This window comes from Panthera onca, chromosome C2, assembly GCF_046562875.1.
Source record: "Panthera onca isolate mPanOnc1 chromosome C2, mPanOnc1 haplotype 2, whole genome shotgun sequence".
Classification (NCBI taxonomy): Eukaryota; Metazoa; Chordata; class Mammalia; order Carnivora; family Felidae; genus Panthera; species Panthera onca.
The window spans coordinates 39,889,153-39,909,692 of NC_138347.1; the positions used below are offsets into that span (position 1 = coordinate 39,889,153).

General features: G+C 37.7%; 1 protein-coding gene across 1 annotated transcript in view; it reads left to right on the forward strand.

The window, feature by feature from the left end:
* Positions 1-4,530: 4,530 nt before the first annotated feature.
* CHMP2B (charged multivesicular body protein 2B) overlaps positions 4,531-20,540 on the forward strand; it is a 30,365-nt gene continuing 14,355 nt past the window's right edge. The window contains exons 1-2 of the mRNA XM_060640240.3: positions 4,531-4,866; positions 18,485-18,576. Coding sequence (XP_060496223.1) covers positions 4,833-4,866; positions 18,485-18,576 — 126 coding nt within the window. The 5' untranslated portion in view covers positions 4,531-4,832. The remainder of the gene's footprint in view (positions 4,867-18,484; positions 18,577-20,540) is intronic.

Consider the following 20,540-nt stretch of genomic DNA (forward strand, 5'->3'; position numbering starts at 1 on the left):
CACCTCAAGAGCCAACAGAGTAGAAGAGGGCATCCATTCAAATTATAACCTAAGATACAAAAAGCCAGTAATGGCAAATATCCAGTTTTCAAAGAAGAGGAAACTATTTTATGAAATACTGTAAAAAACAGTATTAAACAGATTATTAAATTATGTTTTGTTAATATTTGGAAAAGAAATTATTGATTTGAGTATTTTAATCATTGAAGTGAGTATTTTAATCCTCGGGTATGAATTATGCCAAACTCATCTCTTTTACCTTTATGGTTACTGTAACTATAAAGCATGAATATAAATAAGACGGGTATAATGTACCTTGATTTTAGCAGAAATGTCTTTCTGTCTTATTAAAAATCACAAAAATCTTCAAAATCATCTTAAAACTGAAAGTTAAATAAAATCTTGATGGTTTAGTATAAATGGATTCAGACATAACTATAATGCCTCAAAAGTGTTTATAAGTGAATAAATACAAAGATGAATGGATGTCTTTAGTGACGCATGAAAAGTTTCGTTTTGGGGTTTTTAGGTTAAAATTATCCATCAATCAAATACAGGATGGGGAGGACTAAGTAGGAGTTTATATTTTTAAAAAAGTGCAAAAGCTTTACTTAACTAAAACTTTGATATGATTCAAAGAATGGTAGTCAAAAATGCTAATGCACTCAAGGGGAGCGCTATCAGAAATATGGTATCAGAACAACAGAGGTAATGAATGGATGGTATAATTCTAAGATCACTTCTAAACAGTTATGTTCCACCTGAGTGACAGATAATGAAGGGAAATAGGAGAGCAACCTGGATGGTAAAAATTTGGATGCTTAATGAATAAACAACGGAAGTTTAGTCTGTAGAACAGATGTGTGTGTGCATGTGTGTGCCCACATGCATGTGTGTTCCAGACTAAGTATTGGGAGTATGTTGATCTCTTTTTGAGGAACAGGCCAGCATGATCTGATCCACATTTTAACAGGACCACTCTGTCTGCTATGCTGTGACAAAAATGGAGTGACATAAGGATAGATGCAAGGAAATAACATAGGCAGTAATGATCCAGATGAGAGATAAAGGTTACCTGAATCGGGATGATTCAAAATGATGAAATACTATGTCTTTTTGGCTTTAGCATAACTTTAAAGGTGAAGCCAATAGGATTTGGTAGTTTGGTAGTATTATCTGCAGGGTGTGAAACATCATATGCCAAGGTACTTTGGCCCGAGCTATATGTTATTCAAATAAAATTCCAGATTTTAAAGAAACCTTAGAAACTTTCTAATCAAGACTTTGATTCTTTAAAGGAATCCTGTCTACAACATGCTCCTGCTCCTTGAACACTTCCTTGACAAGGAATTTACTAACTCACATAGCACCCATTTTGGAATAGCTCTGGTTTTAAGCACTCTTTTTCTTACAAGGAGCCAAAGCCTACTTCTCCATGATGAACAAATGTGATAGTGTGTTTTATAATAAGAAATATATATATTTGATCTTCATCCTGTTTTTGGCATAGAGCTCCTAAAACCCTTGGAATTTTCTAAGGGATAAGAGTGATAAGGTATCTTGATATTCATGACAAAGCCTTTTCAAACCCACCTGACTTTATGTTAATGAGGTGACTTTTGGAAAGCACTTAAGGGTGGGGATGGTCACTAGAGAAACCAATATTGTAGTTCGGGTGTTGGAACTTTCAGTCCCATCCCTGCAACCTCTGGGGAGTAGAGAGGGGTTGGAGCTGGAGTTCAGTCACCACTGGCTGGTGATTTAATTAATCATGCAATGTAATGAAGCATCTGTGAAAACCCAAAAGGACAAGGTTGAGGGAGCTTCTGGGCTGGTGTATCAGAATGCCTCTATGTGCCCTGGGTTTCAAACTCCAAAGGGAACAGAAACTCCTGCATTCAGAGCCTTGCCCTGGTTATATCTTCTTCTGGCTGTTGATTTGTATCCTTTAATATATTTTGCAATAAACCAACAATCTAGTGAATAAACAGTGTTCCTGAGTTCTATGAGCCTATCTAGCAAATTAATCAAACCCAAGGAGGAGGGTGGGGAGGATGGGAATCTCTGATTTATAGCTGCTCAGTCAGGAGAACAAGTAACAACCTGGACTTGTGGTTGCCATCTGAAGTGGGGGCAATCCACAAGACTGAACCTTTAACCTGTGGAATCTCCAAATAGTATCACTATCTCCAAATAGTATCAGAACTGAGTTGAATTATAGAACACCTAGGTGGTGCACACATTGGAATTAGTGTCAGAATTGTAACAACTGAATGAAAAAAGATGAAAAACCTGGTAGGAAGGTGGATAAAGAAAAGAAAAGTGGGGAGGAACTGTATTTGTTTCTTCACTTCAAGCATGGTATGTGGCATTAGGTTTGTAATAAATATTCTTTGCTATCTGGGCAATTTGGAAGAAGAGCATTGGGTCATAATGATATGACCATAGGGTATTAGTTCATCATTTCTTAATGAGATTTCAAAAGAATCAAATTAAAATGTTTCCTCTATCCACTATGCTTATATATGTGTCTTATTGATTCAGTGAGTTTGTTTATGACGATGGCGTGTTTTTTTATGATAGTGGTTTTAAATAAATGGAAAATACCTATGTATTCTAGTTTTTTAGCTCCTTGGTATCTCAGCTTCTCAGCTATATTTAAGTGTACATTCCCTTTAAATAAGGAGCAAATACAAAACATACTGGTACAGTTTGGTCACCAACTAATCAGAATGGATGCCAGCCAGTCTGGTGTGTATCAACTAAATATGTGCCTGCTCAAACTATGGGAGAATCAAGCTATTAGAGTGGTGAGTTTAAATACTACATATTTTTATTTTGTCTTTATTGTAATGAACAAGCCCTGTCTTTAGCTCCTGCTGTGCACTTTTGGAGGATCTTCCATATGGTTGCTGCTAAGTATTTTGGCATTTTCCCAACTGTTACAATTGGGTCAGTGGGGGGGATTGTATAGGAGTAATAAAACAAGGGTGACTGCAGCAGGGAGGAGTACGATTACTACACACATAACAGCTTATTGCCTCATGCATTCAAGCACAGCTCAATGCCATTCATTACAACAGGCAGCCAGGGTAAACTGCCTTTTGCCACAGAGTTTACACCAGAAAGGCCAGGCTTTGGGCGCAGGGACTAAGTGTTCTTGTTTACATTTTCTCCCCGTTTCCTTACTTCTCCATTTTCCTATAAAATCTAGAATAATTTGAAGGAGTAAGACAATTATAGTTTGCATATTACCATGTCATTCTGAGAAAGTTTCTTGAGCAGTCTCTTAGCTAAATTTTAGCAACAACAGCAGGATTCTCAGTGGCACTGAGGATTTTGATATGAGAGAGAAAAAAATGGGGAAGTGAAGTCTGACTCCCACAAACACTTAAAAATCCTTGAGACATGATTCATAAATCCAGAGATGACTAATAGTATTGACACTATTCCTGGAGTGTTTTCCCTGACAGAATTGACATGAAACAAAGGCTACTATCATTTTTATCCTATGGAAGGCAGTGTTGCTTAAAGCACTAACAGATTGGAAGGAAAAAAGTTCACAGCAAAATTAATATTCTAAACAGTAAAACAACATATTAAGTTGAAATATGCACGCGCGCGCGCGCGCGCACACACACACACACACACACACACACACACACACATGCTTAAGTAAAACAATGAATTTAAGGTCTTGATCCTAAGATTGTATTTTCCATATTTATGCTTATACACGTAAGTATTCTTTGAATAATTTATTATGCTTTTCCTTTAGGGGCTCCTCCCCCCACATTAAGCACTAATATGCAGCTATATAGCATTCTAATAGGTTCACAGTACAGCCATGATTTTTTTTCACGCAATGGCAAGAAATCGAGATTTTAAGAAATAGAATTGGAGACGTTTAAACCGGTAGGCAAACATGTGTGGATTTTTTTTTTTTTTTTAATGTTTCCAGCCAAGAATTGTAAATACCAAGTGTTGCATTAAAAAAGTTGCTCCTTATTCCCTTCCTGCCCCGTCATCCTCAAGCTTAGGAACAGTGCACCCAGAGACACGCCGGGTGGTCAGATCCACGGGCCCAGGACTGCAGGTGAACGCCTTGAGACCCATGGGGGGCTGCGCCGGCGAGCGCCACGGAGATCGCCGGCCCGTCAGGGCGGGAAAGAACGTGAACTTCGGGGACAAACACCGCTGGGGCACGGACCACAGCAGTGCAACCAGCCCCTGCACTTATGAGAGTACTGATACTGACAGCAACGGGATGGTCGTAAACCAACTGGTTCCGGGACGACCCATACTTGTCCTAAAACGCTGGGGAGCCCCACTTCCAGCTTCCCCCGACGCTGGGAGGAAAGGGCTAATTAAGGCTCATCTCTCTCTGTATTCGGCAGGGAACCGAGGCACAGAAGCTTCCCGGCACCGCTCACGGTCTCCCGCACTCTGATACCACCGCAAGCCCCCTCCTGACACGCCACGCGGCGACCCCTCCAGCGGAAAAAGCGGGCAGCAGCTGAGGTGAGGGCAGAGGCAGCAGCTTCAGGCGCCCCAGTGCGCAAGCGCGCGCGCCTAATGCGCAGGCGCCGCCTAGAAGTGACTTCTCCAAAAAGTGTCTTAGTTCTCGGTCACCTGAGCTCGGGGGTGACTCGGCTGCGGTAGGCTTCGCAGCTACCCGCCCTCCGCGGGTCCTGCCTGGTGACCCCTCCCTCTTCTCCTGCCCATCGCTCCACCACCCCAAACCCTCCAAGGGCCTGTCCTTTCCGTTCTGCCTTTTCCCAGTCGCGGGTCGGACCGGGCCGAGCCGGGCAGCCTGGGCGCGGTCTCCGACCATGGCGTCTCTCTTCAAGAAGAAAACCGTGGATGGTGAGTTCAGGCCGGGCCGAAGGGGCCCAGCTCGGCGTTTCCCTGGCGTGTTTTGGGGGCTTCCGGCCACGATTCTTTCTGCTGTCCCTAGGGGCGGGGCTGGATCAAGTGGCCCCACAGGTGACCGCCCTCGTGCGTCACTTCTCTGCTTCCTCATCTCCTCTGACTCGCCGCACCTCAACCTCACCTGGGCAGTCTGGCTTCTCTCTGATAACACGGCACACACCACCTTCACCACCCCCACCCCCGCCCGGTTTTTCCTTTAGCGAGGTGTTGAGCATTTTAAGGAGACAGGATTCAGCTGGCCCTTAACTGTTAGATTGTGATTTGGTCAGTTCCTTGTTGGTTTGATCTGTTGGTTTGTTGCTCCTTCAATTTGTAGCTGTACTATTTACAGACGTATGAACAGGAAACCTGTACTGAGCTGGAGGATGGTGTAACAGGCTCCAGTTCCAAAATGAACCTGGGTCTGGGTCGTTTTGCCCTAAGAATATCCCATCAAAGAGATGTGAAACAAATGCTTTACTGGCTCCAGTAAAAATATAAAAGGAACCTAAGGAATGTGCCTTAGGTTTAGTTTTCATAATGTATTTTTCCTTCCCTTTGCTTGTCTTTTACTGTCTAAAGTAAGAGATGTGATATGTATTATCTGCATAGAAGTTTCCGTTTTAAGATACTCGCATTGTTTTGGACATTTAGCTCCACGTAATCTTAAGAGGAAAAAAGTGAATGTATAGAAATATACAAAATGGTGTTTATTAGCAATTATTGCAATGTATATTTATATAACACTGATTAGTTACTCTTGATATTTTCATTGACTGCCACCAGGAATCAAATTCATTCAAGCTATTTAAAAATCGTGTTTCCTATTACATGTTGAGTCTAGGTTGCTGCTGGTTCAACTAAAGAATCACTTCTTTGTAAGGGTCTAACTCTGCCACAAAAGGAGCAGTGGTAGCTAGACAGTGATTGGTACAAACAGGGTGCTGAGTCCAGACCTGGGGTAACTCCTTCTTTCCTTTGTATTGACTGTTCCAGTGCCAACAACATTATTTTGGTGAGGATAACAAAGACATCATTTTTACTTTGCCACTCTGCCCATCACTTCAACACATAATGTCATTTTAGCCCTCATTTAGCACACAGCATAATACATTTTTGCTTAACCTGAGTGGGTAAAAAAAAAATTTTTTTTTCAATTTATGGACTTTTTAGCAACTAAGAAGTACCATTTACAGTACCTGGAACACATTCCAAGTAGGTATAGGATGTAGTACAATTATGAAGGATGGATTTTATTTGAGAATGCTGTCTAATCTTTAATGGGGTACTTCCCCCCCCCCCCCCCCCCCCGACACACACACTTTCAGCACCAATATTGTGGTTTCCAGTTATTGTATAGTACTTCACAGGGGAAAAGGTTTTTTATTTCAGTTTTATACAGTGAGAATTGACTAAGCAGAGGAAAGGAGTTATACCTTTGTTACTGTGATGTTACCAATTATATTTTTAAAAAACATTTTAACGTTAAAGGCCAAACAGCTTTAATTGCCTAATACCTGTCAAATATTTTCAAAGACAAAAATATCAGTTCTGTATTCTCATTTCTGTGCTTCTTGGTGCTTTTGGCAGCCTAGTGACTATTGTGCTTGAAGTATATAGAGCAGAATAAAAAAAAACACAGTGAGGATGTGCAGTGAGGGTATTTAACTGTATACTCATTTGCAGTTGGGTTAATTCATCCAAGAAATAATGTTTTTTGCTAAAGAGACTTATTTGTGAAAATAAAGTCTTAAGGACTTTAGCTAGGAGCTATACTACTGATTTAAAGATTTATGTGAAATTCTGAATGCAAATTTGCCCACCATGCACATTTACTATAACTACTGCTACTATTTACTATAACTGCATACTTGTTTTTTTTTTTACATTATCACGTCAATTCAAATCACTTAATGACTTTTTAATTATATATTTGTACTTTCATTACTTTGATATAGAGCTTTGTTGATATTTTTACTCCTTGTTTTATTAAAAAGAAGGTGTTTTGTTTTGTTTAAAAGGTGACAGCATTCTTCTTAGCAGTAATGAGGCTATATATTATAAAATGTAATGTATTTTTATGCATTTCTCCCAGATCCTTGGACTCGTTGATTATTGATCATAAGATCTTTTGCTGTATGCTGCGTTTTTATCTGTTTCAGCAGTAATGAAATTCTGATATATAAGGGAAATATGTAACTGCTTATAGATCTGAAGAATAATTGAATCTTTTTGTCTCTTTGGATTGGCTGGAAGAGTTGCATACTATATCATTAAAGACTACTGCACTTGTAAATTAAAAAGGGAGACAACATTACAGCACTTATTACTATTCAGAGTTATGTTTAATTCATTTTTGACACAAAGATGAACAAGTCTCTGTAGTGTATACTTTGTTACAGAAATTAATGAGAATTATACCTCAGTGCTATAGAAGAGAAAGATTCCTTTGAACTTGAAATTACAATTGAGTATTTGGTTTTCCTTTCATTGATTTTTAAGGTATATACATAGGGTAATGTGTGTACAGTGGTTTTCCCCCCTATGTGGACTAATAGTGACCTATTTATTGAAACTATGAACCTGTAAATCAGGATGCATTGAGGATTTGTCATAAATGGACAACTAAGTGTGTCTTTTAAAAAGTGAAATTCTTTAAGCCATATGTGTGTGAGTGTGGTGTGTATAATTTTTGTCTGTTACCTTCAATAAAGACAAATTTGAGGTCCTACTCTAAGCCAGCATTGTGTTGGCATTTCGTATACAGCATCTTATTTAATTCTCACAAAACTTTTAAGTATTATTATTATTCTCACTTTATAGGTGAGGAAATTGAGATACAAAAGACTAAGTAATTTACCCATGGTCACACAACTTAGTGGCAAAACCAGGACCTCATCCCTTGAGTATTATCATTGGTATTTTCTTATTAGAGATCCTATGGCACGATTTAATTTTGCTGTTCTTGCTAGTGTGTGGAATTCTCAACTTTTAGTAGGCACCATGTAATGATAACCTTTTGTCTGAGAATCAGTCTCTTTTTCTCTTGGAATTACTGGTAGAACTCTATTTTTAACAGTGTTAGAACTAGAAACAACCTCCTTTTGCTGACTCTCCTTTGAGCCAGCATTTCTGAGGAAGTATTTTCCAATCTCTTTCTGCTCTACACGTATACTTCTTGAAGTAGTGTTGTCTTCTATCTCCACCCCTGTATTTCTCAGACACTCCCCCCTCCCTCCCGCCCGTTCTATAGCAGTTTGCTTTACATCTTAAGTGATAAGATCTTGCTAAGATCATCAGTGACTCCTAGAGTGCCAAATGACCATTTTTTAGTAATCATCTCTTGGGTCTACATTTTACATTTCTTTATTGAATAATTTCTTTATTGAATAATTTCTTTATTGAAATTCTCTTTTGGCTTCCATGAAACTCTTAATATTTTCCCCAAATTCCTCTGACCACTGTTTTTTCTTTTTTTTCTTACACATTTTTCTTTTCTTTTTTTTCCTTCTTCCTCCCTCCCTCTCTTCTTTCCTTTCTTCATTTTTTTTTTTTTAAACTTGGTCCTTAAATGTTAGTGTTCTTGTTGGTTCTATCTTGGGCTACCACTATGCTAATTGTACACTCTCCCTGCATGATATTATCCAAACTCCTATTATTTTAGTTATTACCTAAGTGCTGATGGATCACAAATTCGAATCTCTAGTTATATTTTTCTAAGTTTTAGACCAACGACTTACTGAGTGTCTCCACCTAGATGTCTCAAAGTACCTGAAATTAAAGGTATTCCAAACAATTCATCACCATCTCCTTGAAGTCAGTTCCTTTCCTGAGTCTCCTCCTCCAGTGTTGCCAGGTCCTGATTTTGCCTCCTACCTTTAATTATTACTAAGTTTTGCTCCTTTTGCCTCTTAAATATTTGACACACATGATTTTTCACTGTGTGCCTGCAACTTCTGCTCTAATTCAGATCCCATTTATCTTGTGCTTTATTACATCACCTTTCTGCTTTTCTTCTCTATAACTTCATAGCTCTTTAATTGTTTATCTACAGAGTTGCCTTGTGATTTGATCCACCTGAAATCCGAATCAGACTATGCTACTCCCCAGTGTGAACTCCTTTTTTATAACACTGGTACCAACAGGATCAGTGAGAGCTCTTTGATAAGGCATATATGGTCCTCCTTGATTTGGCCCCTGTCTTTCTTGTCATAACTCTGAACATTTTACTGTCCAGCAGTATTGTTCTTATATTTATCAGAACATACCATAAATACTCTTTCTCACTCTGACGTATTTTTGCTTATGATGTCCTTATGCATAGGATCCTCTTTTTCCTTTCTCTGGCTAACCTGCACTGTCTTGGGTGTTTTTCTTCCCCGAGAACTTTTCTCTGATGCCATCTCAGACTACATTAAGTACCTCACTCCTGTATTCTCATTTTTTTTTATCTCTGCTTCCTGACCTGCATTCATTGGAACTAGAGTAGATCCTTATGTCCTTCCAAAGTTGGATTATGCTTTTTCTGAGTTTTTCCTACTTTCCATATATGCAAGGTAGCAGAGACTTCAGAATACATGGAAGTATCTCTGTAGCAGATTAAATTTAGAGACACAATTTCAAAATAACAGTATTTACTAACCAAAAGTAGTGTTTCCAAAATCCAGAGCTTACTATAGTCTACATCCATTTACCATTGTCACCCACCTACAAGTTCAGACGTAATTGAGGAACCCTACTGACAGAAGAGGAGGAAGCTTCTTGGTTTTTACCTTATTGGGATTGTATCCATGTATGCTAATAGTCCAGAGTTCAGAATCTGTGACATTTTGACTAACTTGGGATGAATCTCCTGTCAAAAGGTAGGTTGTGATGCCACATTTGTGATATCTTAAGAGAAAATAAAACCCACCATCTGTATAAACTGAATTCTATCCAGAACTTTTCTGCTTTCTACCAAATAAGGTAGATCCTTCTGGTGCTGTCTACAATACCTAGATCTTTCCTAGTATGCTGTGTGTTCCCTTAGTGCTTGTTGTTCTGGATATTTAAAAACTCAAATTTTACTTTCTTTTGGCCCCTATGTTCTTGGCACAACAAAGAAAAATAACTGAACATGGGATTCAGGAGCACAGTACTCTTCTGAGCATTTTTCTCAGTAAATGTTCTCCATACTTGTAGTATGGTTATTTCTGTAGGAACATGTCTTCCTCTTGTATTTCTCCATCCCTAGCATGACCCCAAAGACTAGTATTTCTTTTCATGCTACTGTTTTCTACCTTCCAAGTCCATTAAGTTTGTAAAACTTCCCTTTCATAGGAGCTTTCCTGGTCATTCCCTCACTTACCTAAAGTGAGAAAATGCTCTTTCACAATTTTCTGAACTGAAGCTGTTATTGATAATGGTACCGAAGCCTGTGTCTTTGAGGACCAATTGAGACCTAAAGATCTACTGACACATAGCCCATCTGAAAACCTTCCTTCAGCCCTTGAAAAACACTGATATTTTACTAATAATAAATTAATCTGAATGAATTTCTCAGGGCTGAGTGAGTTGAGACTTTACTGGGGGGGGGGGGGGGGGGAGGGAGGGAAGCATTCCTTTTATGCTACCATAGGGCTAGACTCTCCTGTTTTCTCTTTAGGTTTATTTGTTCATTTAGAGAGAGAGAGCATGAGTAGGAGAGGGGGAGAGAGAGAGAGAGAGAGAGAGAGAGAGAGAGAGAGAGAATCCCAAGTGGGCTGTCAACCAGATGCAGGGCTCAATCCCAGGAACCTTGAAATCATTACCTGAGCCAAAATCAAGAGTTGATCATCCAACTGACCGAACCACCCAGGTACCCCTCCTATTTTCTCTTTAGTATTCCAACTCTTCCTTCCAAGAAAGACCTGCTGAGAGTTTCAACTTCAACCTAGTTTTTAAATAGATCCTTGGCTCCCTGGACCAAATATAGAAGAAATCTGTTAGCACAATCCTCCACAGTCCTTTCTCTTTCCCATAGTTGTTTTCTGTTTTATTTTTTGTTCTTATTTTTTCTTTACTATGTATCAAAACTGGTTAATTAAACTGATACCATTTCTCCCTGATTTTTTTGGTTTACCATTTCCAAAGCCTAAGAAACAGATTTGCTTGCATGTCGAATTCTGATTCCTCCCTACCCAGTCCCTCATTGTCATTTTCCTTCTGCCTCCCAGTAAATTTCGTTCCCAGAGCCAGCATTTCCAGGAACTGACCTTTAACATTTCTTTCTTATCCCTTAACTTTTGAGTTTGTAGCATTTTTGCAGTTATTTTCTCCTCATCAACCCAAGAAGGTGGTACATCCCTGCATAGCCAGGACTCCTTTCCTCTTTATTGTTGGGTGCGCTCCACCACACCTCCTTTACACTGGTGGTTCTTCTGTTCAGTCATGATCAGGGTGTATCTAATGCCCATTACCCTGCTATACCAGGGCCGCAGGCCCATCACCACTTCACTCACAGCTGCTGCAGAGATGGTAGATGAGATCTAAAGTGGACGTGCCCTCTCGTCTCAGCTCTTGATCTCCAGAGCAAGTTAGTAAAAATGGTAAAGCAGGATGTGGGAACATTTTGTGCTCCTATTTCAATCCATGTGATGGCTAAATTTAGGACAACTGATAGGCAATAAAATTGCTTAGATCAAAACTATTTTTTTCTTTAAAGAAATACGTTTAAAGCAGAAAATATGGTGTATTAGATTAAGATTTTGTTCTGACCTTATAGTAAACATGACCTTGTAGTAAAGCACATATCCTGTATATGGTAGGGAGGATGCTGTCCAGTAGACCAACTTGAATCCCACTGAATGGAAAACATCTGCATGTTGTGCCTCGGGGCTCCTAGGGCAATAATTCTCAACTACCCTGTAAACTTGAGATAGGCTCCCTCCTTCTCCCCAGAAGAAGGGCACTTTAAACATGTTTAAAATATAACTCACAAATTAATGAATGCCTGTATTTAAAGTTTTTTTTTTTTTTCTTTAATCCTGAAATGTATAAATTGTATATAAATAAGCAGGATCTGGAAGGACAGTCGTAATTCAAGTTGGGGCCTGGACTCAAATCCCAGTAGAGAATTCTAGTAAACTAGGCTGGACTACATTATGGAGACCCTTTTTGTTTTGTTTTTATTTTCGACTTTTTTTTTTTCTGTAAGCAGATATACCTTATTGACTCGGAACCGAGAAGAGCCAAATGACCTTTTCTGTCTGTATCTTGAGTCCAGAATTTAAGTCTGTGATCATTCTAGTGCATACATGTATTTTTCATTCAGTAAAAAGAGCCTGAAAGGCTTGAGATAAGCTTTTAATACCTACAGTGGAATTGACTTGGGTGGCCTTCTCTAAGTGTTGTGCTGGGTATGGGTGGGTAAAAAGGGTGATGGGTGGGGTGGCTCCAGACCCTTTTTATCTCTCAGAACATACCACAAAGAGAACATACCACAGTCACAGCCATGTAGCATTGCCATTTTAACAATGTGGAAGTTTTTTATTACTACCTGTTAAGAAGTGCTTCACAACAACCCCACAAGGCAGATGAAGTGTTGGAATCTAAAAACTGGGACTGTTTGTTTGTTTTTGCCTGGAGAAGGAAGCACACTATGGACAGGAGTCCAGTGCTGCTCCATCTCCTAGATGTCAACAACACCCAGTACCTGTTTCTATTATTGTCTTGACTCAGAATGAAAAGAGGCAGTAGGAAATTGTAAGGGAAATATCTGGTTATGTCAGTGCTCTATTTTTCCACCGTACAAAGAGATCTATCATAGTTTGGTAAAAGAGATCTATCATAGTTTTGTTACTGTTAAATTATCAACCATCTTTCTTGGTAACATATAGAGTTTATTATATATCTTAAAGGAATATGTTAACTATGCCTATGAGGCACATTCTTTTACATTTCAAATATCTTTGTACTCCCTTAGGTCACTGCTAACTATACTATATCGGGACAGTAGTTGGCATAAAGTGCAGTCAGGATACAAACAGATAAATAAATAAAATACTTGTGTTCCTTGCTCTGAAAGAGCTTGGGAGGAAATTAGACCTACCAAAAAATAAATAGAATGGGAAATAAACTTGTCCTAAAAAAATATTATAAGTTTCTCAGAACCATATTCAAATTATTCCTTCTGAATTATCTAGAAGACCAAATCATTAAATGTGGGTTTAGGATAGGAGTTGTTTTTTTGTTTTTTTGTTTTTTTGTTTTTTTTTTCCTAAAAGGTAAAGTTTTATAGGATATGCCTATCATCTCATATGAAGAAAATGTTTTACTATCTTTTTCTCATGATAATATGGTTTAAAGTGTTATGACTATATTTTAGTATGCAACATTAGATGTTCTCAGTTTATAGCTTAGAACTGTTTAAATATTAATAGGTGTATTAACTATGATATGAGGCTATGGAATATGTAGTAGTTAATTTTCTTTATTTTTCTTTCTCTAATATACAGTGACAGTTATGGTACACATAGATACATAAAATTGAAGTAAAACTGTTTTGATTAAGTTATATGTTTTGGTAAAATTTCCTGTCATAATAATGTGTTTTGCCAACAGATAGCAATATCTATTTTCTACTCTATGGTTCTCTGATACCAATGGGGTGTCTTCAAAAAGTTGATCAGTCTTAACACTCGCTGGAGTTAGCACAGAGCCCACTGGTTCAAGGCTCAGTCCTACAAGACTGTCCTCATTGTAGATGCCAGTCACAAGTCCCAGGTTGCCACCAGTACTTCTGACTAACCAGCTACAAATTCTAGAGTCCTCATAACTCTTTCCACAGTGTGATAATTTGCTAGAACAAGTCGTAGAACTCAGAAAAGTGCTTTACCTAGGAACAGCCAAATGGAAGCAAAGTTTTGGGGACTGTAAGTGGCACAAGATCTTCCCTGCCCTTTTTTGGGGCATGCTGCCCTCCCAGCATATCAGTGTGTTCACCAACCCAGCAGCTCTCCTGATCTCTTTGTTCAAGAGTTTTTTATAACCTAGTCTTCAGCCCCACTCCCTTCTCCTGAGGTCAGAGGGCTGGGGCTGAACTTCCCATTCTCTAATCAAGTATTTGGTCTTTCTGGTGACCAGTCCCCTCCAGGAGCTATCTAGGGGTCCCCTTTCTTGAGTTAAAAGATATTGCTATCACTAAGGAGCTCACTAAGGGTTTTAGGAGCTCTGTGCCAGGAACTCCAGACAAAGATCAAATATATGCTTTTTATTATATCACCCTAATAATGAAAAAGTATATATTGATAGAATTCTAGATCTTCTCCATCAAGGCTTTCAGCAATTGCTTTGCATCTGTGTCAGTTATCCGGCCACAATTTAATTTGTCAATATGGTGGCTTCTCTTTCATCTCTGTACTCTTGTGGCTTTAGAAGACTCTCATCACTATCTCAGTATTACCATTTCATTTTATATTAGTTGAGTTTAGGGACTTTTCAGTACACAAAGATGTTATACTCCAAAAGTTTATTTGTAATTTCATAGTTTTAAATTTAGAACATATTTTCTGTTGAAACAGTAGGGTAAGTGGTGAATGTTTTTATACCAATTCGTTGGCTTTGGCAAGATAGGGTACTAAGTTCAAAAGAAGAAAATTAGGAGCATTTGAGTGTTGAGGATGAAAAGGCTCATGATCGGTTTTAAAGATAGGGAAATAAGAGCTTTGCCACTTAGTGTCTGTCTGCACATGTCAGAGGAAAGATATTGTGTGCTGTGGACTGAATTGTATGCCCACAAAATTCATGTTTTTTTTGTTTTTTGTTTTGTTTTTTTAAGTTTATTCATTTTGAGAGGGAGAGAGAGAACACATGTGAGCTAGTAAGCTGGGGAAGGGTAGGGGGGAGGGTGGGGAGAGAGAAAGAAAAAGTGCAAGTAGGGGAGGGGCAGAGAAAGAAGGAGAGAGAGAATTCTAAGCAGGCTTCAAGCAGCACAGCATGGACTTGGGGCTTGATCCCATGAACGATGAGATCATGACCTGAGCTGAAATCAAGAGTTGGATGCTTAACTGACTGGGCCACCCAGGCACCCCTGCAAAATTCGTGCTAAGTCCTAACCCCTAATGTGACTGTATTTGGAGATAGGGTTGTAAAGGTTGTAAAATTGAGGTTAAAAGGTTATGAAGATGTGGCCCTAATTCAGGACGAGGGTGACCTTATAAGAAGAGAAAGAGGTACCAGGGATGGGCACACACAGAGAAAAGGCCATATGAGAACACAGCAAAGAAGGCAGACATCTGCAAGCTAAAGAGAGAGACCTCAGGAAAAGTCACACCTGCCAATACCTTGACCTTGGACTTTCAGCTTCCAGAACTGTGAGAAAATTAGTTTTCTGTTTTTTAAGCTACCCGGTCTGTGATATTTGTTATAGCAGCCATAGGAAACTAATAAATTGTGTTATTTTAGAACAGAATCCCAACAGAATGCTCCATGGAACATTAACATCTAGGAAATGTTAATAGAGATTCTTAAAAGGAATTCTTGACTTAACAAATGTAGGAAATAATCTATAATATGTTCTCCACTTAAGAATTGACTGCATATTCATATACTAAATAGTCTTAGAGGCCTTGAAGCAAAGAAACCTATTCAACTATTAGGGGCAGAGGGGCAGAGAGACGGGGAGAGAGAATCTCAAGCAAGCTGCACGCTATCAGCACAGAGCCTGATGTGAGGCTCAGCTCACAAACCATGAGACCATGACCTGAGCCGAGATCAAGAGCGGGCACTTAACCCACTGAGCCACGCAGGTGACCGTAGTTATTTTTATTATGAGTAAAGTTATACATTATACACAGAAATGTGTAAGTTTGGTGTTCCATCAGTAAAAGGATAGCGAGTGTTGGCTCTGTCGTTTTATTTGAGGTGAAATTCACATAACGTTAACCATTGCAAAGTGAACAGCAGTTCAGTGGCATTAGTACTTTCACAATGGTGTGTAACCACCATCTCTAGTTCTAAAACATTTCATCACCTCACACTAAAATCCTGTACGTGATAAGCAGTGACTCCGCATTCTCTCTCCCCAACCCCTGGCAAATACCAGTCTGCTTTCTGTCTTTGTGATTTGTCTATTCTTTTTTCTTTTTTTTAAATTTTTTTTAACGTTTATTCATTTTTGAGGCACAGAGACAGAGCATGAGCAGGGGAGAGGCAGAGAGAGAGGGAGACACAGAATCCAAAGCAGGCTCCAGGCTCTGAGCTGACAGCACAGAACCCGACACGGGCTTGAACCCAGGAGCTGTGAGATCATGACCTGAACCGAAGTCGGACACTTAACCGACTGAGCCACCCAAGCGCCCCTATGATCAATCTATTCTGATATCTCATCTGAGTATAATCATAAAATGTTACCATTTGTATCTGGCATCTTTCACTTAGTATAATATATTAATGGTTTATTCATGTTGTAGTATGTATCAGGACTTCATTTCTTATTATATTCCAGCTCTCATATCTAGAAGTGGAGTTGGTAAGATCATATGGTAATTTTATGTTTAACTTGTTAAGGAACCACCAAATTTTTATCCACAGTGGCTGAAACAATTTACATTCTTACCACCAATATATAAGGGTACCAGTCTTCACATTCTCATAACACTTGTTATTTTCCTTTTTTGTTTTTGATTATAGCCATTCTGGTGGATGTGAAATGTCTCTCATTTCCCTTATGACTAATGATGTTGAGCATCTTCTTTTTGTGTTTATTGTCCATTTCTGTATCTTCTTTGTATAAGTGTCTATTCAGGTCCTTCAACCATTTTTAATTAGATTGTCTTGTTTTTGAGTTTTAAGAGTTATTTATATATTCTGGATACTAGACTCTTGACATATATGTGTGTGTGTGTGTGTGTGTGTGTGTGTGTAGTCTTGTTTTGGGATTTTAAGAGTTATTTATATATTCTGAATACTAGACTCTCTATATATTAATAATTTGTGTGTATGTGTGTGTATATATATGTACATATATATATGTATATATAGTTTGTATATATTTTTTCCTTTTCTGTGGGATGTCTTTCCTTTGGTGCACAGCCTTTAATTTTAACAAAGTCCAATTTATCTTTTTTTTTCTTTTGTTGTTCATGCTTTTAGTGTCATATCTAAGAATCTATTGCTAAGTCCTAGATCATGCAGATTTACTCCTATGTATTCTTCTAAGAATTATGTAATTTCAGTTCTTACATTTGGGTCATTAATCTTTTTTTAGTTAATTTTCATATACATTGTGAGGTAGGGGCCCAATTTCATTCTTTTTCATGTAGACATCCTATTGTCCCAATGCCATTTGATAAAGAGACTGTTCTTTCTGTTACCATTGTTTTTAAATCTACTTCTTGACTAGAAAGGTACTCTAGTGAAGTGATTAAGATTACTGATTCAGGAGACAGAACACTTGGATCCAAATCTGGCATTACTGCATACTGTCTTGTTACCTTGGGCAAGTTATTGAAACTTCCCAACTCTCAGTTTTCTTTAAGTGTAAAATAAGGGGCCCCTAGGTGGCTTGGTCATTTAAGAGCCCGCCCGACTTCTGCTCAGGTCATGATCTCTCGGGTTCGTGAGTTCGAGCCCCGCATCGGGCTGTGTGCTAACAGCTTGGAGCCTGGAGCCTGCTTTGGATGCTGTGTCTCCCTCTCTCTCCTCTGTCTTCCCCTCCCCCACTCACACTCTTTCTCTGTCTCTCAAAAATGAATAAATGTTAAAAAAAAATTAAAATAATAGAAAAATCAACTCCATAGCATTATTGTCGATATTATATTGCATAATATATGTACAACACTTAGCAAGGTTCCTGGTAATGAAAGATCAGTTTTGGCAAGAATTACCATCAATATCTGTGATCTTTGAAGAAATTACTATTTAGTAACAGCTAACCCAAATTATAGTCCCTTGGACCTAGACTAGCACTTTAATTCTTCCAAAGATGGGACCTGATGGATCCAAATGAATAAATTAGAAAAACTTCAAGATTGAGTGGAACTTTAATAGTGTATCAGGACATTGTATGTTATTTACTCCTTAACAATTATCCTTATTTTATGAATAAGCAACCTGAGGTTTAGAATATTAACTAACTTTCCCAAGATATCATCATATAATGATCAGGTGGCAGAGGGAGGGTTCAAATCCAGGTCTGCCTCATTGGAAGGTCTACTATTTCACTCTGTTATGATGATATGATGACTTAGTGACCTGTCTTCCTTCCTGGAATTTCATATAATACTGGGGTAAGAAGAGATGAAGAATGTGTTTGTGACATATTTATGTGCTATATAAAACATTGTATAGTATCAGTTCTCTAAGGGAATCTTTTATTGTGATGTATATACACTTTTGGATACTATAGCATATCTGCAGTTATCTTTTGTAGTTCTTTAATATTTATGATCCAAGTTTTAATATATTTGACTTTATATATATATGTACTATATTGAATAAAAAAATTAACATCTAGTAAAACATGGTTTCTTTTTTTTTAATAAAGTCTCCAAGTCTGATATTTTAAATGGTATTGAAGAAAATTACATTTAAGTTTCTTTTGTGATTCTCTTAGATGTAATAAAGGAACAGAATCGAGAATTACGAGGTACGCAGAGGGCTATAATCAGAGATCGAGCAGCTTTAGAGAAACAAGAAAAACAGCTGGTAAGTAGAACATTAAATTTCAGCTTAACTTTTCAAACAAATTTGGAAATTAGTGTTAGAATAATTAGCTAACTAAGAAAAAGACACATGGCAGGTGGTAAGTGATTTACTAAGAAATGGCATTTTATGTCTTCCTGAATTTTCTGCTTACCTTCATTTATTATGTCATTCTGCTGACTTTTATCAGGATTCTGTGTATTCTGCTGATTATAAAATCAAATTATTCTTCAGTTTGTAGAAGTCATGAATGCCCAGGAGGAAATAGTTCTCAAAACACAGCTACTTTATTGTCAGTTAACAACAAAGATTAAATGGTCCTGAATAACAAAAAGTTACAGGAAATAATTATGTTAACTCACAGATATCTTACTTGATGTTTTAGTGATCATTATGTCTGTGATAATGAATGTCCTTTTTTTTAAATAGACTGTCTTGCTTGTCTTTAAATATTTTTATGTTATGTTTTTATATGTTGCTTTAAATCTTTTAAACAAACAGCACGATTGAGGTATTATTGACATGCAGTAAACTCCATTATTTAAAGCATATAATTTGATACATTTCAGCATATATATATATATATATATATACACACACATATATATATATATATATATACACACACATATATATATATATATATGATGAAACCTTTACTACAATCAAGATAATAATGAACATCCCCACCATCCTGAAAAGTTTCCTTATTCCCTTCACAATTACTTTTACCTATCCATCCCTCCCTGACACCCTCTTTTGCAGTAAATACTGATCTGTCACTGTAGGTTAGTTTACATTTTCTAGACTTTATATAAATGAAATCATATAATATGAATACTTTAAAATTTTTTTTTTTTTAATTTATTCACCTTTGAGACAGACAGAGCACAGTGGGGGAGGGGCAGAGAGAAAGGGAGACAGAATCTGAAGCAGGCTCCACGCCCTGAGCTGGCAGCACCGAGCCCGATGGCAGGGCTCGGACCCACAAACCATGAGATCATGACCTGAGCCGAAGTTGGATGCTTAACCAACTGAGTCACCCAGGTGCCCCTATGAATACTTTTTTTTAATGTGGCTTCCTTCAGTCATAATTATTTTGAGATTAATCAATGTTATATAATCAGTATTAATTTTTCAATTGATGAATATTACTTTATTGTATGGGTGTTTTCATAGTTTATCTGTTCAGCAGCCAGTGGATATTTGGGTTATTTCCAGGTTTGGGCTATTTTGAATGAAGTTGCTATTAAGATACAATTGGAGTCTTTGTGTGAACATATATTTTCGTTTCTCTTGGGTATATTCCTAGGATTGGGATTGCTAGATTATGGGGTAAATGTAATTTTAACTGTGTAAGAAACTACTAGACAATTTTTCAAATCAGCTGTAATGTTTTCTGTTCCCACCAGCTAGATATGAAAGTAAAGTTGTTCCACAACCTGGCTAATAGTTGGAGTTAACAGTCTTTACATATTAGTCATTCTAGTGGTGTATAGTAGATGGTCATTTTAAATTGCGTTTCACTTATTGCTAATGACGTTCAGTATCTTTTCATGTGCCTGTTTGCCATTTACATATGTTTTTGCCAAAAGTGTCTATTGAAATATTTTACCCATTTTTTTCATCATGTTGTTTCCTTTTGTTTATGTGTAAGAGCTTTTTATATATTTCAAATATAAGTACTTTATTAAATATATATTTGGTAAATATCTTCTCCAGTTATTGGCCTTGCCTCTTTTATTTTCCGAATAGTGTCTTTTGTGGAACAGAAGATTTTTATTTTAATCAAGTGAAATTTCTTCTTCTATGACTAGTACTTTTTAGTGTCCTAAGAAATCTTTCTCTAACCCAAAGTCGCTAATATTTTCCCTTCTGTTTTCTCCTAGAAGAATTATAGTTTTAGTTGTTACATTTAGGACACTGAACCATATTGAATTAAGTTTCACTGTGTTATCAGGTGAAGG